Consider the following 18,946-nt stretch of genomic DNA (forward strand, 5'->3'; position numbering starts at 1 on the left):
ATGGATGTCTTAGTCATCACTTTGCTTCACCTGGGCGCTGTTAGACATTGTTCCTGGTGTCATTACAGGCAGGGGTAATGCTTTGGGACCATGAGAACAGAAGAGATTTAGGGTAAACTGAAGACTCTTTTCCCATTGTCAGAACAGGAACTTTATAGCTGAAAGTTTTCCTGATGGGTGAGGAGAAAGGGTGTCTTAACCTTTCCTGAAAGGATATCTCTTTCTTGACATCTCCCCAGGACTCTTGGCCTTGTAGATTCACCAGGATGAGCACCCAGCCCTCACTCACACTACTGAGACTGGCAACTCAGAGCTCGCTGAAGGACAAGGACTTGGCCATGGGGGCTGTGGAAGATTTGCCAGGGGAGCTCTTCCCACCAGTGTTCATGGAGGCCTTCACCAGGGGACACACTGAGGCCCTGAAGGCCATGGTGCTGTCCTGGCCCTTTCCCTACCTGCCACTAGGAGCACTGATGAATAAGAGGAATCTACAGACTTCAGACACAGAGGTGGAAGTTGGGCAGGTGCAGAAAAGAATTTTACAAGCTGTGCTGGATGGGCTGGATGTGCTGCTGAGCCAGAAAGTTTGCTCCAGGTGAGTGTAACCCAGGTATCCTGGAGGGAGGGCCCTAGGATTCGAGCAAAGGACAGAAAGTATCAGGTAGAATGGAAACTAGAAGGTAAAGCAGACACTTCTGATGGTGACTGGTAGAAGTCTTGGGCATTGCTGAACTATCTGTGAGTTGACTGCCAGATGGGGAGTACAGGTAATAGGGAGGCAGCAATGAAAGGTGCAGGAAGTTCCTGGCTCCTCCTATAGGCACTAAGAGTAGAGATTGGGCTAGATCCAAAGAGGAAAAAGAAAGGAAAAAACTACAGCGTAGAAAAAGTGGAGAAGGTAGCAACTGATGTCTGAGATTAGCAAATCACGGGAAGAAAGTGGGTCCTGGACTAAATTCTCAGACTCCTACTGGTTCACCCACAGGAGACTGAAACTGCAGGTGCTAGATATGCAGGACAAGCACCAAAAATTCTGGAGATCCTGGGCTGCAAACAAATTGGAAGCCAGCTCCTCAGAGGCCATGAAGAGGAGAAACAGAGAAGAGGCAGGCAAGGGCAGCAGAAAAGATGCCCTTCAAGACTATTGTAGACCTGAGTCTTGGTCAGAAATTTCAGTATCCATTCCAATCCTTCCTCCTCAAGTGGGTCAAAAAGAGGAAAGGTCTAGTGAAGCTGGATTGTACAAAGCTGTGCATTACCACGACATGCATTGAAAGTATCACAGAGGTCCTGGAAATGCTAAAGCTTGGTTCTGTGCAGGAGGTGGATGTGCAGAACCTCTGGACACCCTTTACCTTGGCTCATTTTGCCCCTTACCTGGGCCAGATGCAAAATCTTCACAAACTAATTCTCAATAACATCTGTGTGCCTGTGTCCCTTTCTCTAGCAGAGAGAAAGGAGTTGGCCACCCAAATCACCTCTCAATTTCTTAAGCTTCACTGCCTGCAGGAGATTTATATGGAATCTGTCTCCTTCCTGGAAGGCCCCCTGGACCAGGTGCTCAGGTAAGATATTGAGCTCTCTCGCCAGGGTCAGAAGATCCTTTCTGTGTTCTAGAAAGATCAGTGACCATGTGCCACCCACAGGACATATGACAGAGATCAAACACTAGAGTATCAACACATTGCCTTTTTCATCCCTCAGTCCTAAAGCAAGGTGTCACATAAGCGCTTTCCTGGAGTAACCAGATAGGAAAAGGCCACTGTGCTAGGATGCCAGAGGTTAGGGCTCAGATACAGTGAGAGCAGGTGAGTGATTTCTTCCTTAGAAAGCACATCTATGGTAAGGTGCTGAGAAACAGAAAAGACAGAGGGCAATGAAGGAAGACAAGAGCTCACACCTTACACTCAATGTGTAATCTTCTTGCACAGGAACTGTCTCCCACTGGAAAATGATGCTGTTGACACCAGCAGAGACTGCACAGCCCCAACTGGATTGTATCCACTGTCTTCCTATGCCTTCCTTATCCCAGAAAGCAACTGCTGTCTTTCCAACTCTTTCTCTGCCTTACTGTTCTTCTTCACCTTTCCCTTTTCTGCCTTAGATACAGCCTAGTCCCTACTTGGTGGCTGTGGGAAGAGACAGGTACTTAACGTTGCTTACACTTCTGCTTCCTAAATTAGCTGTCTTCTTCATTTACAGCCAATGTCCCTGAGGCTTAACAATGCCCAAAGCCTCTCTGATCTTCCTGACAGTCATGGTGGGGGGATGACCAGGTGGGAAGTGCAGGACTCTGAAGCTGATGGCAAGGAGCAGAGGTGCAAGACTGGGAACAAGGACACAGACTCTGCTGACATCCTTTTTGGCAACCCCAGTGGATGTGGCCAGATCTTGTCTGATTTGTCCTTCCTGCCTATTTCCTGTGGCCTCATTGGGAAGGGTCTGTGGTTTCTGCTAGAGAGAAAGGAAAAGGGAATTGTAGAGATTCTAGATGCAGCCAGTCATGAAAGTGAAGGTGAATGATCTCAGCCTACATTGGAAGACTCAAATGACAATTGGTCCACCTTGTAGTTATTTTCCACCACTCCCTACTTTTCACCACCGATCTAACTGCTTGGTCTCTCTCTAGGTGCCTGCCATCCACCTTGGAGACCCTTTCTTTAATATACTACCAGCTTTCACACTCTGACTGGAGCCAGCTGCCACAGTGTCTGAGCACCAGACACCTGAAACACTTAGATTAGAGTACATGGTATCAGGCTGACCCATTTTAGTCCTGATCCCCTTCGATCTCCCCTGAATAATATTGCACCCACTCTGGCCACCCTGCACTTGTAGGCCTGTGGGATCACTGACACCCACCTTTCTGCCTGCCTTGAGCCACTGCTCCCAGCTCACTACCTTCAGCTACATGAGGAACTCCATGTCCATAGCCACCCCGGAGAGCCTGCTGTGTCACACTGCAAGGCTGAGCAACTTACACCTGGAGGTGTACTCTGCTCCTAACGAGGTTTATGTTCCCAAGCATTGTGTCCACCTGCTGAGACTGGACCAGATTCGGGATGGGCTGAGGAGGATTGTGCAGCCATTAAGCCATCCCAGGGTGGTCTGGTTTTGTTTTGCTCATTGTGGTCTCTGTGGTAACTGGGGAGTCTATTACCTGCATCCTATTCAATGCAATTATTGTATCCCCATCTAGTTCGATCCACATAACCTATGGTTCAATCTGGGTACCATGAACACAGGGCCCTTGTTTCAGTGTAAATGAGAAAAGGACAAATCAAATAGCCACCTTCGAAAATCATTAACTTGAAGGTATAAGTGACCTTTGTAGACTTGGGTCCTAGACAGGATCAGAAATAGGAATTTGCTATAAATTCAGGCTTGAGGTGAATCTGTGAATGAATGTAAAGAAATGATCTGAAATAAAGAGAGTTGCACCTAAACCATCTGGTTTTCTCCATGATCAATTTACCTGGTTTCCAGCTTAGAGCTCATGAATCTGCCATAACATGGAAAAAGGCCCTGAGTTGCCTGATCGATGAGGTCTGGTCTCCAGAAATCACAGCAGCAAATAGAGATATCCCATATTGTTCACTCTTTTACATTCTTTCATTTTCCTAGCCACGTGTGACCTTTATGTTTCCTTATTTTTATACATATACCCATGTTATTTGGGAGGCATCTTAGGGCCTTACCACTGAACTGCAGCCACAGAATATTTTTGTTTCCAGATAAAGTCCTTCTGAATGGTCTGCATTGTGATTGCACGTAGATCCTCTGCCCTAACATTCTAGAATGCTGTGACAACAGGTGTGGGCCATTATTCTCAGATATTTCCTCCTTAGTTCTGTGCCTAGTTTTTCTTGTTAGTCTAAGTTTGGCAATCTGAAATACAAATCAGAGACCAATTCTCTAAAAAAGAGTTCCTTTGGGAATTGCAGAAACTGTAATCAGGTGCATATTTGTTATTAATAATGAAAAAGTTTGAGACAGCTTAGTAGATTAACTACTAAAGTAGTTGTAGAAGCAAAAGAGGTAGTGTATTCCATTAAAACTTGCCTTAGCCCTTTGCTCTGGTTGTTTAAAGTGAAAGTTATATAACTCCTTTGATCTGTAGCTCTACTATAGATAACATCTTAACTCTGAAGAACAAAGTTCCAATGCTTGGGCAAACGTGATATATGTGCTTTAACTGTCATGTGTTTAGGACTGTAATCAGTAATAGAAACCACCTGTGTCTAAAAATTAAACAAGACTTGGAATTTTATTTACTTAACAAAGATCACTAGGGATGAGATAATGACTAACAATGGTATAAAAGAGGAGACTAACAAACAGCAGCATGGGGACACTAACCAGACTGATTTTTGGCCGTCCCACCTGCTAGCAAGTAAATTTTTATTATTTTGCCCAAATTCTGTGTCTCCATGTATTTCTTTCCATGATTTCTGGAACACTATGGAAGGCAATTAGTGACCCTATAATAGTGTTACATGTCTTTGATGACTGTTCTTCAACTTTGTAAAATAAAAATAATGGTATCTAATTTATAAACTCTCCCCAGCCTCTCCCAGCTCGGGTCATGGTTTGAATGGAGAAGGTAAGATGGTTGGACCATAGGATATTTCCATTGCTATTACTCAAGAGCTTTGGAGTGATGATCAGAAACTTTTCCCAAGCCGGGCACAGCTGAGATTTTAGATTCCTCATCAGCCTCTTCCAATAGAGATAGGAGTGAAGAGGATTAGTGATTGGAAGTGGATGGGACAGTAGCCTCCTGGTGCTAAATGTGGCAGAGGTATGGCTTTAGGCAGTGATATTGGGGCAAACTCAGAAGTCCTTTGGTGGAGTTTTGGGGATGTTTTATGTAGAGTATCATGCCATCTGTAAATAATGATAAGTTAACTTGTTTCTTTACTATCCTTAGTCCATTTATTTCTTTATTTTGTCTAATTGCTGTGACTAATGTTTCCAGAATCATGTTGAATAAGAGTGGTGACAAAGGACATCCTTGTCTTGTTCCTTATTTTAGAGTGAATGCTTTCAGTTTTTGTCCATTTATTTTGATGTTGGCTGTTGGTTTGTCATAGATGGCTTTTATCATATTGAGATAAAGACCATCTCTTCCAATTTTCTGTGGAGTTTTTATCATGAATGAGTGCTGAACTTGGTCAATTTTTCTTCATCTATTGAGATGATCATAAGGTTTTTGTTGTTGGCTCTGTTAATTTGGAGTATTATATTTATTGATTTGCATATGTTGATCCATCCCTGCATCCCTAGGATGAATCCTACTTGGTCATGGTGTATAATCTTCTTGATGATTTGCTGCATTCTGTTTTACAGTATCTTACTGAGGATTTTGTGGCTATGTTCATTAGGGAGATAGACCTGTAGTTCTCTTTTTTGGTTGGATCCTTCTCTGGTTTTGGAATCAGGGTAATGCTTCCATGCATTGATGAATTTGGGAATATTCCTTCTCTTCCAATTTCATTAAAGATTTTGAGAAGTAGCAGCATTAGGTCTTCTCTAAATGTCTTGTAGATTTCAGCAGTGAATCCATCAAGACCTGGGATTTTCATGGTTGGTAGGCTTTTAATTACATCTTCAATTTCATTAACAGATATTGGTTTATTTGGAATTTTTATATCTTATTGATTCAGCTTTGGTAATTCATTTGTATCCAGGAAACTGTCCATTTCTTCTGTGTTTTGTATCTTATTAGAATACAGGTTCTTGAAGTAGGTAATGACAATCTTCTGGATTTTTGCAGGATCTGTTGTGATTTCACCCTTTTCATTCCTAATTGCATAGATTTGAGGGTTTTTTTTCTTTTTTTGATAAGATTGGCTAAGTGTTTATCAATTTTTCTCTTTCAAAGAACCACCTGTTCAATTCATTGATTCTTTGTATTGTTTTCTTAGTCTCCATTGCATTAATTTCCACTCTAATCTTTATAATTTCCCCCCTCATATGAGATTGCACTTGACTTTTTCTTTGTTTTCCATCCCATTTCTTTTTTTCTTTTCTTTTTTTTTTGTGAAATTCTTTTATTGGTACATTTTAGGCATACAACACAATTACATTTCTCATTGGGAATTGTCCCTTTACATAATGCATCTTGGTTCTTATTTTTTCTCCATTCCTAGCCCTCCCTTCACCCCCTCCACCCTTCCCTATTTACAAAGACTTTATTTCCATCTTTTCTTTTTTTGGTACCAGAGATCGAACTCGGGTCCTTGTGCTTGTGCAGCAGGCAGCAAAACCGCTGAGCTAAATCCCTGGCTGTTCTTTGTTTTCTAGAAGCTTGAATTTCAACATTGGGTTATTTATTTGAGCTCAGTCTGTTATTCTGATATGGAAATTTACTGCAGAAATTTCCTTCATAGGACTGCTTTTGTTGTATCCCATATGTTCCAGTATGTTGTATAGACATTATTGCTTAATTGTAGAAATTGTCTGATTTCCTCTTCAATTTCATCTGTGACCCATTGATTATTCAGGAGGGTGTTAATTTCTATATGGGTATGATGTTCTTGTGGTTTCTTTTGCCACTGATTTCCAATTTCATTGCACTATGATCTAATATGCCTGAGATAATTTCAATTCCTCTGCATTTACTTAAGCATGTTCTATAGCTAACATTTGTTATGCTTTGGATAACATTACATGTACAACTGAGAAGAATGTGTATTCTGATGTTGTGGGGTGCTGCCCTCTGTAGACATCTACTAAGCACTTTTGTTCAAAAGCTTGGTTCAATTGTAATATTTCATTGTTAATTTTTTCTCTAGTTGGTCTATTTGTGAGGGTGGTATTGGGTTCCACCGTTACAACTGTATTAGTGCTACTCTTCAATAAAGAAGGATGAGCTTCAGACATTTATAGCTAAATGGATGGACCTTGAGGCCGCACTCTTAAGGGAAATAAATTGGGCACATGTGTTTAAATACCACATAGTTTTTCTAGTGTGAGAAATCAGAAGTGGAAATAAGAACTGAAATACATAATGGATCTTGAGAAATGGGAAGAAAGAGTTCAAATGGGGAGGGGAACAAGGGAAGAGGGAGGAACATAGGAAGGAAGGGAAAACAAAAAAAGTGAAAATAGAAGAAAAAAATGGAAACAGAGCTTCTGTACGTAAGAATTGATGGAGGCTTGAGGGGGGAATGAGATAAAATAAAATTCATTTTTTAAAAATCTATTTTAGTGCTTATATGATTTTTCACGTCCATTTGTATTTGTTTTGTACAGTTGGGTGCCTTGCTATTTGGTGCACAGATATTCATGATTGTTATCTCTTCCTCTTGGCTTGTTCCCTTTGCCAGGGCATAGTGACTTTCTTTATCTCGCTTAATCAGTCTTGGCTTGAAAGCCACTTTGTCTGCAAATAGAATAGCTACTGCTGCTTTTTTCTGGGTTCCTATTGCATGAAATATTATTTTCCATCCCTTGACTTTCAAGCTATGAACTTGTTTTTCAATTAAATGTGTTTCTTGTATGCAGCATATTGTTGGATCTTGCTTTTTGATTAATTCTCCCAGTCTATTTCTTTTTATTGGTGAATTGAGACAATTGACATTGATGTTTATAACTGATATGTATGGTCTTATTTCTGTCATGTAATTTTCCTGCTGTTGACTTTTTTCTTTCCTTTTCTGTTTAATTTCTTGCCTTGCCCTGAGGATTCATTCAGTTGGGGTTCATGAAGTTGTAATCCTTACTGTCTCTTTCTGGAATATCCTTTAGAACACTGTGGAGTCCTGGTTTGGTGGTTATGAATTTCTTTAGGTGTTCTTTGTCATGGAACTATCTTATTTCTTCATCAATATTGAAGGATAGTTTTGTAGGATACATCAATCTGGATTGGAGGTTGTTTTCCTTTAGGGCTTGAAATACTTCATGCCAAGCTCTCTTGACTTGAGTGTTTGTGTTGTAAAGCCTGCTGTGATTCTCTACTAGTGTTGATTTCCTGGAATCTTGACTATTATATGCCTTGTGGAAAATTTTTTTTCATCAGGGCTAATTGGAGAATTGTATGCCTCAGTTATCTCTCTGTCAAATTCTTTTTCCATGTATGGGAAATTTTGTACCATTACTTCTGAAAAGAAGTTTTTTATGTCATTTGCGCTATCTTCTGTTTTTTCATCGACTCCAATCAATCTTATGTTATTCTTCTTTGCATCATATAGCAGCTGCTGGATTGATTTCTCATAGTCCCTTGTTATTTTTAAGAAATCTCTCTTTTCGTGATCACTAACTATGATTCTGTTTTCTATATCTGATATTCTGTCCTCACATTGGCTCATTTTGCTGCTTATACTTTCAGTGGAGTTTTAAATCTCCTGTATATCTGTCTGCATCTGTTTCATAGATTCCATTTTATTCCTATGCTGGGTGTTCATGGTTTCCATCATGTTCCTGAGCTCCTCTTTTTTTTAAAATCTGTATCTTTCATTCTGGTCACCATCTGTAATTATCTGGGAAATTATTTCTGCCTTGATTTTTTTTTTCAAGAGCCTTGTTCATCTGCTTTGTTACTTCTGTTGTTACCACTTCAGGGAGTCCAGGCAGTTGGCTTTTGGATTGTTACAGTTCATTGCCCCTGGAGTTTGCCTTTGGTGAGCTGAAAGTCTGTGGGCGTTGTATCTTGTTTAAGTGTCTTCTCATTTTCTTTTTTTTAAATGTTGATTCCTGAGTTGATGCTTATAAATTGCTTATGGTTAATAGCTTTATTGTCAGTATTCAGAACCCTTAGGAAATGACAACTTTTCAAAAGTGTCTTCCAGGTGTAGCTAGCTTTTGGTTTTGAGTTTCTTGCAAGATCTTACCTCTTTAATTTATTAGGGATGAGAAGTTTCTGTTGATTTGGCCCAGGTGCCAGTTCTTTGGCACTGGCCTATATGTATTTTTTATTAAGATCTTAGACAATCTCAGTCTTGGTATAACAGGAGGAACAACTGATTTGTACAATTATGTTAACTTGGCTAAAGTAGTGCAATCAATAATAACAATAGCATCAAATACAGCCTAGAAAATGAAAATCTGTAGCCCTTAATATGACAATTTTACCCTTAGGGAAGGTTATTTAAGAGAGGTTAGCAGGTTAAAAAAAAGAAATACAAGGAAAAAAAAGAAATATAAGAAAAGGAAGAGATTAGAAGCAAGGCTGGAGGCCAAATTTTAGAAAACTGGTGAAGGAGACATGTGGGCAAAAGAAAAGGAAAAAATATAAATCAGACAGATAAAAAAACCCCTAGAAAGTGTGTTCAAACAATCAAGAAAAAAAATAAACAAAACAAATAAACTAGAAAGGAGGAAAAAAGAAAATTTAAAAAGCAAAGGAAAAAGAATTTTTTTTTTACAAAGTCCAATTCAAGGTGTGTCTCTACTGTCACTGTTAGTCAAAGTGGGGAAACAGAGACTGGAGCCAAATTGATTAATCCCAGCAAGCTAGCTGCACCTTCACAGTGAGGCAGTGGGTAATCCCAGCATCAACCCAGGAATTAAACTTAAGCAAAAAAAAAAAAAAAGAGAAGACACTTAAGACGCAACCTACCCAGACTTTCAGCTCACCAAAGGAAACCCAGGAGGCAATGAGATGGAACAATCTGAAAGCCACCCATCTGGACTCTCTGAAGTGGAAACAGCAGAAATAACTCTGGTGCAGTTTCTTCTCCTTTGCAGGCTCTGACCCAGTTTCCAGCCCATGTCCCATGTGAGTATTCAAGTTCAAGTCCTGTAGGTGTCTGGATTCCTTGACACCCTCTTTGCTCTGAACAGCCCTTACCTTTACTCAGTTTTCATTCCTCTGCCTGTAAGCTCCTTGTTTTTTGTTATTGCTGTTTGGTTTTTTTTTAAGGCATCATCTCACTATTCCATGCTGGCCTTGAACTAACTAACCTAGGTTGGGTTCAAACTCAGAAATCTTCCTGTCTCAGCTTCCCAAGAACAGGGATCACAGGTATGTGCCATCATGCCTGCAAGCTCCATTAGGTGCACATCTGAAACCCTAACACTCAGGAGGCTGAAGAGTTCAAGGCTAGCCTAGTGTGGACTGCATAGCAAGATCCTTTCTCAAAAACAAAACAAGACTTCTGGGAAGATGAGGGAGTGGTGAGCAGCAGAGAAAGATCTTCTCTGATGTTTGTTATCCTGATAGTGGAATGTAGCTACACAAGGATGAGAAGGAGGGAAGTGGGTCCCAAGGACCCAGGAAGGAGTTTAACCAAGAATGGAAGACTGGGGGAAGTGAAGAAAGAGACTTCAACAAAGACAAGGGAGATAACAAACAGCACTCTCTCCCAGAGCTTCGACTCATGGTGTGGGAACAGCAGATCAAACCTGTAGGTGCACAGTGACTACTGGTGACCCCAGAGGCCTCCATGGAGAAATGCACCAGTGGAATGAAGCAGTGGTTGCAGCGGACTTCAGCAGCTGATAAGTTATCCAAGTTGAGCCCTCACCCAGAGACAGTGATTGACCAATAGTTCTCTTGGAGAAGGGCCAACTTATCTCAGAACAGCTACACACCAACTCCAGCTAGTGGCTCCCAGTGTCTCAGTGTGGGTTCTGGAAGCCACTGGATGGAGTCTGCCTACAGCTGCTCTGAGTTCCAAGCTCAGTTGGTCGCTGTCCAAAATGGCTACCAGCTAATCACCCTCTTCTAGGTGAAGTCTGAACCCAGATAACTCACCAGGTACTGCAGTCCAGTGCATCCACTGTTTCATTCCACTGGTGGGTTTCTCCATGGAGGCCTCTGGGGTTGTCAATAGTCACTGTGCCTCTGCAGGTTTGGCCTACCATCCCATCAAGGAGAATCTGGGCTCTGGGAGAGAGTGCTGCTTCCCTCCTCTTCATTAAAGTCTCTCTTTTTGCTCTATCTGTAGACTTCAATTGTCACCTCAATTCCTTCCTGGGTCCCACAGAACCACTTCCCTCCTACTACTCCTCCTTGTATTGCTATGTTCCATTGTCCATACACCAAACCTCAGAGAGGCTCTTTCTCTACTGCTCACCACTATGCCATCTTCCTGGAAGTCCAAAAACAAACAAACAAAAGGAATGGTCCATTCTTGATGGATTTTTTTTATTTTTGAGACAGGGTCTTGATTTCTAATTCAAGCTAGTTTTGAATTCATTATGTGGTCAAGGCTGGCCTCAATGTCATGGCAGTCCTCCTGCCTCAATCCCCAACATACTGAGATTATTGGTGTGTGCCATCACACCTGGCTGTTGATGGATTTTTAACCCTCAAACCAATCTTGCATTTCTCATGGACTTTCAGCCTCTAAACCAATCTTGCTCCCAGTGCTGGAGTGGGAAATTTCCTGTGAATTTAAAGTAGGAAAGAAATGAAGCAGTTCTTCCACCATTTAGAACATGCACTGTTGTCCTCAACTTTGTCTGTGAGCAGGCTCCCAGCCAGAAATGCAGACCTGAACCAGGAAGTGTGTCTGGATGGTTAGAGCCCCTAAATCACCACTTCCTAAAGAATGAATGTGAGTGGAGGATCCAAGGATCCATTTTCAGTTTTCTTCTTCAGGGATAAATAAATCTAATGATCAAAGCCATGCAAAACCATCTAGGCCTATAACCTCACTATTCAGGATGAAGAGGGAGGAGGATGGAAAACTGGGGGCCACCCAAACTACAGAGCAAAACCTATCCCAAAACACAAACACACAAAAACAGCACAGATATTTTAAAAAATGGATTCTTAGAAATATATTGAAAACAATTTGGGCACATATTGTATCTTTATGAGGTTCATATTAATACCTCAAAAGTGGATATGAGAGAGAATAGCATACTAGTTCAGGGGTTAAAGCACTCAGAATTTCTTGCTGATTTATGGTTGAGAGTATGCTGTAGCTTGGGGATGTTCCACTGAGTAATGATTTCCACTCCATTGACCTCTGCTCCATTTATATTCCAAGCTCATGATCACAGGCCTGATTTTTTAAAATCAGCAAGTTGTTGACACCATGAAACAGAAAAAGGCATAAACTGATCCACAGTAGAGAATTTTGATTTAACTCGTAATAGGATTCCTATGCTTTGATTTAGCTTACTCTGGTGTCTGTAATGCTTATCTGCAATACACCTTCACTTTTTTTCTTTGTAGTACTTGGAGGTGAAACCAAAGACTTCCCTTCTGAGAAACATCCCCAGCCCTTTTATAATGTTAAGACAGAATCTTTCTAAGTCACTAGATTATCTAGGTTGGTCTGAAATTCATGATCCTCCTGATTCAGCCTCCCAGAGTGCTCAATTACAGGAATGTACTACCAGCCTGGTTCATTGTTTTTGTAATACATCATTCAGAATGCAATCTTAATGAAAGAAGAATGCTTGCTGAAGGAAGGGACAAGAAAAAAAGTGAAAATAGAAGGAAAAGCTTTTGTGCATAGGGAGGGGAGGGGGCTTGAGGGGAGGAGGTAATGAAAAATGAGGCAGGATATATCCTGTACAGGGGCAAATTCCCTATGATGAGTGTTGTCATTACATATGCCTAAAATATATCAATAAATGTCGTGCTATTAAAATAAATGCTTGCTTAATTGTATTCTTAGAAATTTCATTATTTTAGTGCTGCTAATTTTTCAAGAATTAATGTAGTCTTTTTTCATATACAAAAGACATTTTACTGTCACGTATTGGTTTTGAGACAGTCTCACTCTCTAGTATAGGCTGGCTTTGAACTCACTATGTAACTCAAACTGGCCTTGAAATTGCTGCAATCCTCCTGCTCAGTTTCCCAGGTGCTGGGATTACATGCACATACCACCACATCTTCCTTTATCACATATTATAAATACACATTTGGTTTTTCATCTGGAGACAGAGTCTCTGTAAGTCACTAAGTGCCAGGATTGGTGTTAAACTTGCTGTTCTGGGGCATCAGCATTCCCTGGTGCTCAGATTACAGGTGCCAGCACCACACCCGGCTCCCTCAGGCCATAAATTGTGACCTCGTTTCCAGAGTCCCTGAGCTCCAGCCCCAGCCCTGATCATCTTCATGATTTTTTGTACTCTGTTGGAGCAGCGCAGTCTGAGATGGGAAAGTTAGGCTCAGTGCTCCTCAAAAACAGAAAATTTCTCAGTACTTTTGCTGCCTGATGGAGGACCTTGGGCCTGGCTTGGGAAGAAGTATGATTTTTTTTTTGCTAGGAGTAGTGGCACATGCCCATAATCCCAGCCCTCAGGAAGCCGAGGCAGGAGGATCACTGTGAGTTCAAGGCCAAATTGAGCTACTTAGTGAGTTCAGGGCCAGCCTGAATTACCTAATGAGACCTTATCTCAAAAAACAACCTGGGGCTGGGGATTTAGCTCAGTGGTGCTGCTGCCTGCCTCACAACGCCAAGGTCCCGAGTTCAATCCCCAGTAAGAAAAAACAAAAAACCCCACAACATTATGTATGCCTAAAACATACCAATATTTTACTATAAAAAACAAAATTCAGAAAACATAAAATATTTTTAAAAACAACAAAGTGATTTTCTGGTAACAAATCAAGCTTTGTCACCCACACTTTACACAACATTAGTGAACAAATGTGAGCCTCTACATGTTTGTGTTCAGTGGATAAATGTTGGTTCCTGGAAATCAGTGCTCCAGGACATTTTATTTATTTTTATTTATATATTTATTTATTTATTTATTTATTTATTTATTTAGGTTCCAGGGATGAAAGGTTCCAGGGACTTTGTGCTTTCAAGGCCGGTGCTGGCACTGGGGCATTTTATTTTTATTGAGATAGCATCTCAGTATTAGTTCAGGGTGGCCTTGAACACCCTATGAAGCCCTGGTGGGCCTCAAACCTGTGGTGATCCTCCTGTGTCAGCCTCCCTAGTGCTGAGATTATATGTGCGTGCCACCATGCCTGGCTCCTAGGCATTTTTGAAAGCTTGACTCTGATTCTTCTCATAGCTATTGAATGCCCCAGACTCACCTTCCCTGGATGTAATAAGGATGGTCCACAGGAGGCCAGGCACAGCAAATGGTCCATCAGGTCCCCACAGCTAAGGGACCCCAACCCCCCTGGGTGACCGTGGAGGCTGCCTGGGGCCTCTGAAGGCCAGAGCACCTGCTCCTGGTCACTGCGTCTGTTTCCTCTCAGGACCGAAGTCATGGAAAGGAAGGCCGTGTCATTGGAGGAGGGGAAGCATCAGGTAGAAATAAACTGGAGGCGAAACTTGAAATATCTATGAAACCAAAAACAACTGAGTCTTATAAATTATTGTAACCTCTTTAAAACAGTGACCTTAGGCCAGCTGAACTTGCCTCATTGCTGACAAACACTCACATTAGGCAGAAACAAATTTAAACTGCGGTTTTCATAAGCAGTGAGCTAATAGGCAATTGTGGACCTAGAAAGTTTTCAACCAGGTAATCAAGGAGAAGGGAGGTTTTGGCCCAGCCCGGTGCCTCACACCTGTTATCCCAGCACCGTGTAGGCTGAGGCAGGAACATCATGACTTGAACACAAACTTGGGCAATTACAAGGACCTGCAGAAAAATAAAAAATGAATTTGGGGAGAAGCTCAATATTAGAGTGTTGGAAATTTCCCTTCCCAGTAGTGAAAAGGAAGACGGCAGGAAGGAAGGAAGGAAGGAAGGAAAGAGAAAGGGACTGAAGGGAAAAAAAATGAAAAAAATGAAGAAAAAAAAGGATGAACAATATGTATATACAGTAAGTTCTCAATTTATGAATGACTTTTGTTCCAGGATTAAGTTCGTAAGTCTGATCCATCTGTAAGTCCAACAAAGTGATTCTTACCCACCTTTGACATGAAGGTACAATTTTAAAGCAAAACAAAAAACAAAAAAACAAATGCAAGGTCCGTTCATATCTGTGAAAGTTGGCAGCCGGAATGTGCCTAAACCAGGCGCTTAATTAACTGCAACCAATGAACAAATTCCTTTCCAGGGTTCACTGCTCCCCCCACAGCTCCTCCTCAGAACATGGGCCTGGGAGTAGCCTGGGGTCCTCAGCTCATGAACTGCTGATTCTTTCTCAAGTGAACTCTTCTTTTTCATTATATGGGTGAAACTAGGGTTTAAACACAGGGAACGGCCATCACTTATCTGGGTCCCACCCCTATTTGTTTTTTGTCTTTCTTTGTTTTTTGCAGGACTAGAGCCTGACTCTAGAAGCCTTGCGTGGGTCTACAGCCCCTGCCCCACAACACCTTTTTATTTTGAGACAAGGTCTCACTAAGTTAATAAGTCACTCAAGCTGGGTTTGAACTCCAGGAGCCTCAGCCTCCTAGAGTTCTGGGATTGAAGGTGCAGGCCACCAGGCCTAGCTAAAGAAATTCTTCTTAAAAGCAAAATAAAGGGCAGGGCGTGGTGACACACACCTGTAATCCCAGCACTTGGGAGGCTGACGCAGGGGGATTGCTGTGAGTTTGAGGCCAGCCCAGAATACAATAGTGAGACATTGTCTCAAAAAAACCCAACCAAACAAAAAAATGACAACACATTAAATATCTCAATTCATTTCTTTTCTGATTTTCAAATCCAATAAAACCCCATACAAAGAGAAGAAATGTTCCTATAGGGCCAGGAGCTTAGTCTCAAATCAAAACATGCTAAGGAGAAAACAATATTTTAAAATCCAAATGAAGCAAACAAACAAAAAAGTGATGAAGAAGGCATATTTGCAACTTCCAAGCTACTCTGCTGGTAAGGTGGGATCAGGAGAGATGAGCAATAGAACAACCAGGGATTGTTTAACATCCAACAACTTCCGGTGCCTCTCTTAGACACAAAAGTGTGCAATCCCATGCTCCCAGGTTTTTCTCATGACATCAAATTGGTGTTCATTATCCTGTATTGAAAAACATTTTTTAGAGGATTCAAAGATACAGGGCTTACATGGCTCTGTTTCTGAAAAACAATGATATTTTTCCAATAATTCAAGTGAGGGTACAGCTCAGTGTAGAGGGCTGGACTAGCATGAGGGAGGCCCTGGGTTCCACTCCCAGCACCAAAAATAACTGATTATCTCCTAGAGTCACACAAGAGAGTGGAATTTAATTTCTGCTCAGTGTATATAGATATATAGAGATCCTTGGAAGTCCATGTAGCTTCTTATTTAAGTAATAATGATTGAACACAGAGTTTTTGCACTGAGCTACATTCCCAGGTCTTTACTATACATATATACATATATATATATATATATATATATATATATATATATATTTTTTTTTTTTTTTTTGGTACTGGGAATCTAACTCGGGGCCTTGTGCATTCAAGGCAGGTGCCAGAACCACTAAGCTAAATCCCCCGGCCCTATAGATATAGTTTTCCCAGTCCCAGGAATCAAACTCAGGTCTTTATGCTTGCCAGGCACGCATGGTGGCACTGAGCTGGATCCTCGGCCCTTCTTTCTTTTATTTTTAAGAGAGGGTCTTATTTACCCATTAAATTGCCCAGGCTGGCTTTGATCTTGTGAGCAACCTGCCTCAGCCTCCCAGAGCACTTGAATTACAGGTATAGGCCATCATGCCCTGCTCCATTTGATTTTTTTCAGGTACAGCCTTTCCTTGTTACACAGCTAGACCCAAAGTCCTGCATCCAAGTGATCAACATGCCTCAGCTTCCAAAGAATCTGGAATTGCAGCAGCCCCTCATACTGTGGAGTGGTTTTATCTCTGGAACAGAGTGAAAATACGGGATAATTCCTGCCATAATTCAGAAACAGATCAATTCCTTTCCTGTTTCACACTCTCACCTATGACTACCACATATTAATAAAACTAAACCTGTGTTTGTGAAGTAAATCAGTGACTGAATCCTTGAGTTTTCCTTTCTTCTTTTTGGGGGGGGGGGGAGATGGGGGGTCTCACTTTTTAATGTAGGCTGGCCTGGAGGCCAGTATGTGCCCAGGTTGGCCTCAAACTCATGGCTATCCTTCTGTCTCAGCCTCTTGAGTGCTGGGATTATAGGAGTTGTGTCACCACACACAGCCTTACTCTCCTATAAACTTCTCTAGCCCTGACTAGAAATTTACTAAAACCAATCAATGTGGACAGAGAAAAACCAAAGATTAGCTGGGTGGAGAGGGAGAAACCCAATCAGGGGTTCATAGAGTGAAGGGAAGGAAAGAGCTAGGAATGTAAGGTGTAGCTAACAGGGGGGATAAAGGCAGGAGAGGAGCCCAGGAGATGCTCAGTCCTGGAGCTTCCAGTTGCTGCCTGGTCCTGCCAGGATCCTGGAGCCCCATCACCTGAGTCTGCACCTGGTGAGTCACTGCCCTCCATAAGGACGCCCCTCCATCCCACCTTTGGCCAGTGACTATGAGGTCTCACTTTATAGTTCAGAATGGCCTTGAAATCACTTTGTAGCCCAGACTGGCCTCAAACTTGGAGTGGTCCTTCTGCTTCAGCTTCCATAGTGCTGGGATTACAGGCGTGTGCAACCACACCCACCTTTGTCATTTCATAACTTTTAAAAGATTATATTTTTCTTTAAATGAAAGCCATCTCTTCAAAGCTCTGTGGAGTCACCCATGTGGTCTCCTGCATTCCTTGTGATGCTGAAGCAGGGGAATGGGAGGATCCAGACAACCCTGGATTAAACTGAACTAAATAGTAGGACGTTTTGTACTGAGGATTGCACAGTGACTTCCCCCTGTGCTACCTCTTCCACCATTTTTATTTTAGTTTGTGTTTTGAGACAGGGCCTCCCTAAGTCATCTCAGATGGACTGCCACTTGGAAGTCTCCTGATTTAGCTTGACAAAATGCTGGGATTAAAGGAGTGGATCTCCAAGCCTAGCCCGATTTTATTTTATTATTCATTTACTTTTAAATTTATTGACATAGATTCTTACTGTGCAGTTTAGGCTGGCCTTGAATACACTATGCAGCCCTGGATGGCCTAGAACCCCTGCCTCAGTTTTCCCGGTGCTGGCATTACAGGCTGCCCCACCACCCAAAGTTTCTGTTATAGCATTTTAACAAAAGCCCTGGGGATGTTGCTCCATGGTAGAGCTCTTGACTAGAATGCCAGGGGGATGTGAACCTATTATTTGAACTCATTAGAGTGAATGGAGAAGAGAAGAAGTTTTTTTACTCTCAGTACTGAGGACTGAAGGCAGGGGTGTGATATGTCAGAGTTAACTGTCCTGATACTCTGATTTGCTGTTTTGGGACAGGGTCTCCTAACTTAGCTAGGCTGACTTTGAACTCCTCATCTTTTGTCAGCCTCCCAAAGGCTGGCATTTGAGGTTCATAACCCCTCATCCAGCTAGAAGTTTCTTTTCTCTCTCTCTCCCTTTCCCCTTCCTTCATTTTTCCTTCCCTTCCTCTTCTTCTCTCCCTCCCTCCTTCACTCTCTCCTTCTCTTCCCTCCAGCAAAGAATTACCTTGCCTGCAATTTTAAGGCAAGATCTTGCTAAGTCACTAAATTGTCCAGTTTGGCCTTGAATTTGATTTTTGGGATTCTCTGGCCTCAGCCTCCCAGAGTCCTAGGCTTACAGGCATTTGCATCAAAGTTTATTTTTTCAAAATTGAAATATTCAGATTGTATTTCTTAAATGCTAGTTCATGGATATTCGTTTGTGAATTTAGCTAGGGCCCCTGCCTCTCATGGGCTTTCCTCTGAGTTCAGTCCACACCAACACAAGAATTTAAAACAAACCCTGGCCAGCTGGGGCATGACTGTGATCCCAGCACTTAAGAGGCTGAGGCAATAGGATTACTGAGTTCAAGGGTAGACTGGGTGACATAGTGAGTTCAAGGCCATCCTGAGACTATATCAAGACCCTGTTTCAAAAAAACAAAACAATTAAGAAGGGAGCTTTGAAACATTGTGTGTAGCCAGGTATGTTTACCCAAGTCTGAAATATCACCTCCTCTAGAGGCCGAGGTAGGAGAATTTAAAATCCAAGGCCAACTTGGACAACTTAGTGAGATTTTGTCTCAAACTTT

At 41.8% G+C, this 18,946-nt stretch overlaps 1 protein-coding gene across 1 annotated transcript; it reads left to right on the forward strand.

The window, feature by feature from the left end:
* Nucleotides 1-266: 266 nt before the first annotated feature.
* Nucleotides 267-2,744, forward strand: LOC147827391 (PRAME family member 27-like). The gene is made up of 4 exons (XM_087214488.1): nt 267-595; nt 986-1,110; nt 1,448-1,565; nt 2,630-2,744. Exons 1-4 carry the CDS (start codon nt 267-269, stop codon nt 2,742-2,744), a joined length of 687 nt encoding a protein of 228 aa, XP_087070614.1.
* Nucleotides 2,745-18,946: the final 16,202 nt, after the last annotated feature.

The sequence above is a fragment of the Heterocephalus glaber genome, unplaced genomic scaffold, assembly GCF_053883595.1.
Source record: "Heterocephalus glaber isolate CG9 unplaced genomic scaffold, H.glaber_assembly_v1.0 deba00001447, whole genome shotgun sequence".
Taxonomy (NCBI): domain Eukaryota; kingdom Metazoa; phylum Chordata; class Mammalia; order Rodentia; family Bathyergidae; genus Heterocephalus; species Heterocephalus glaber.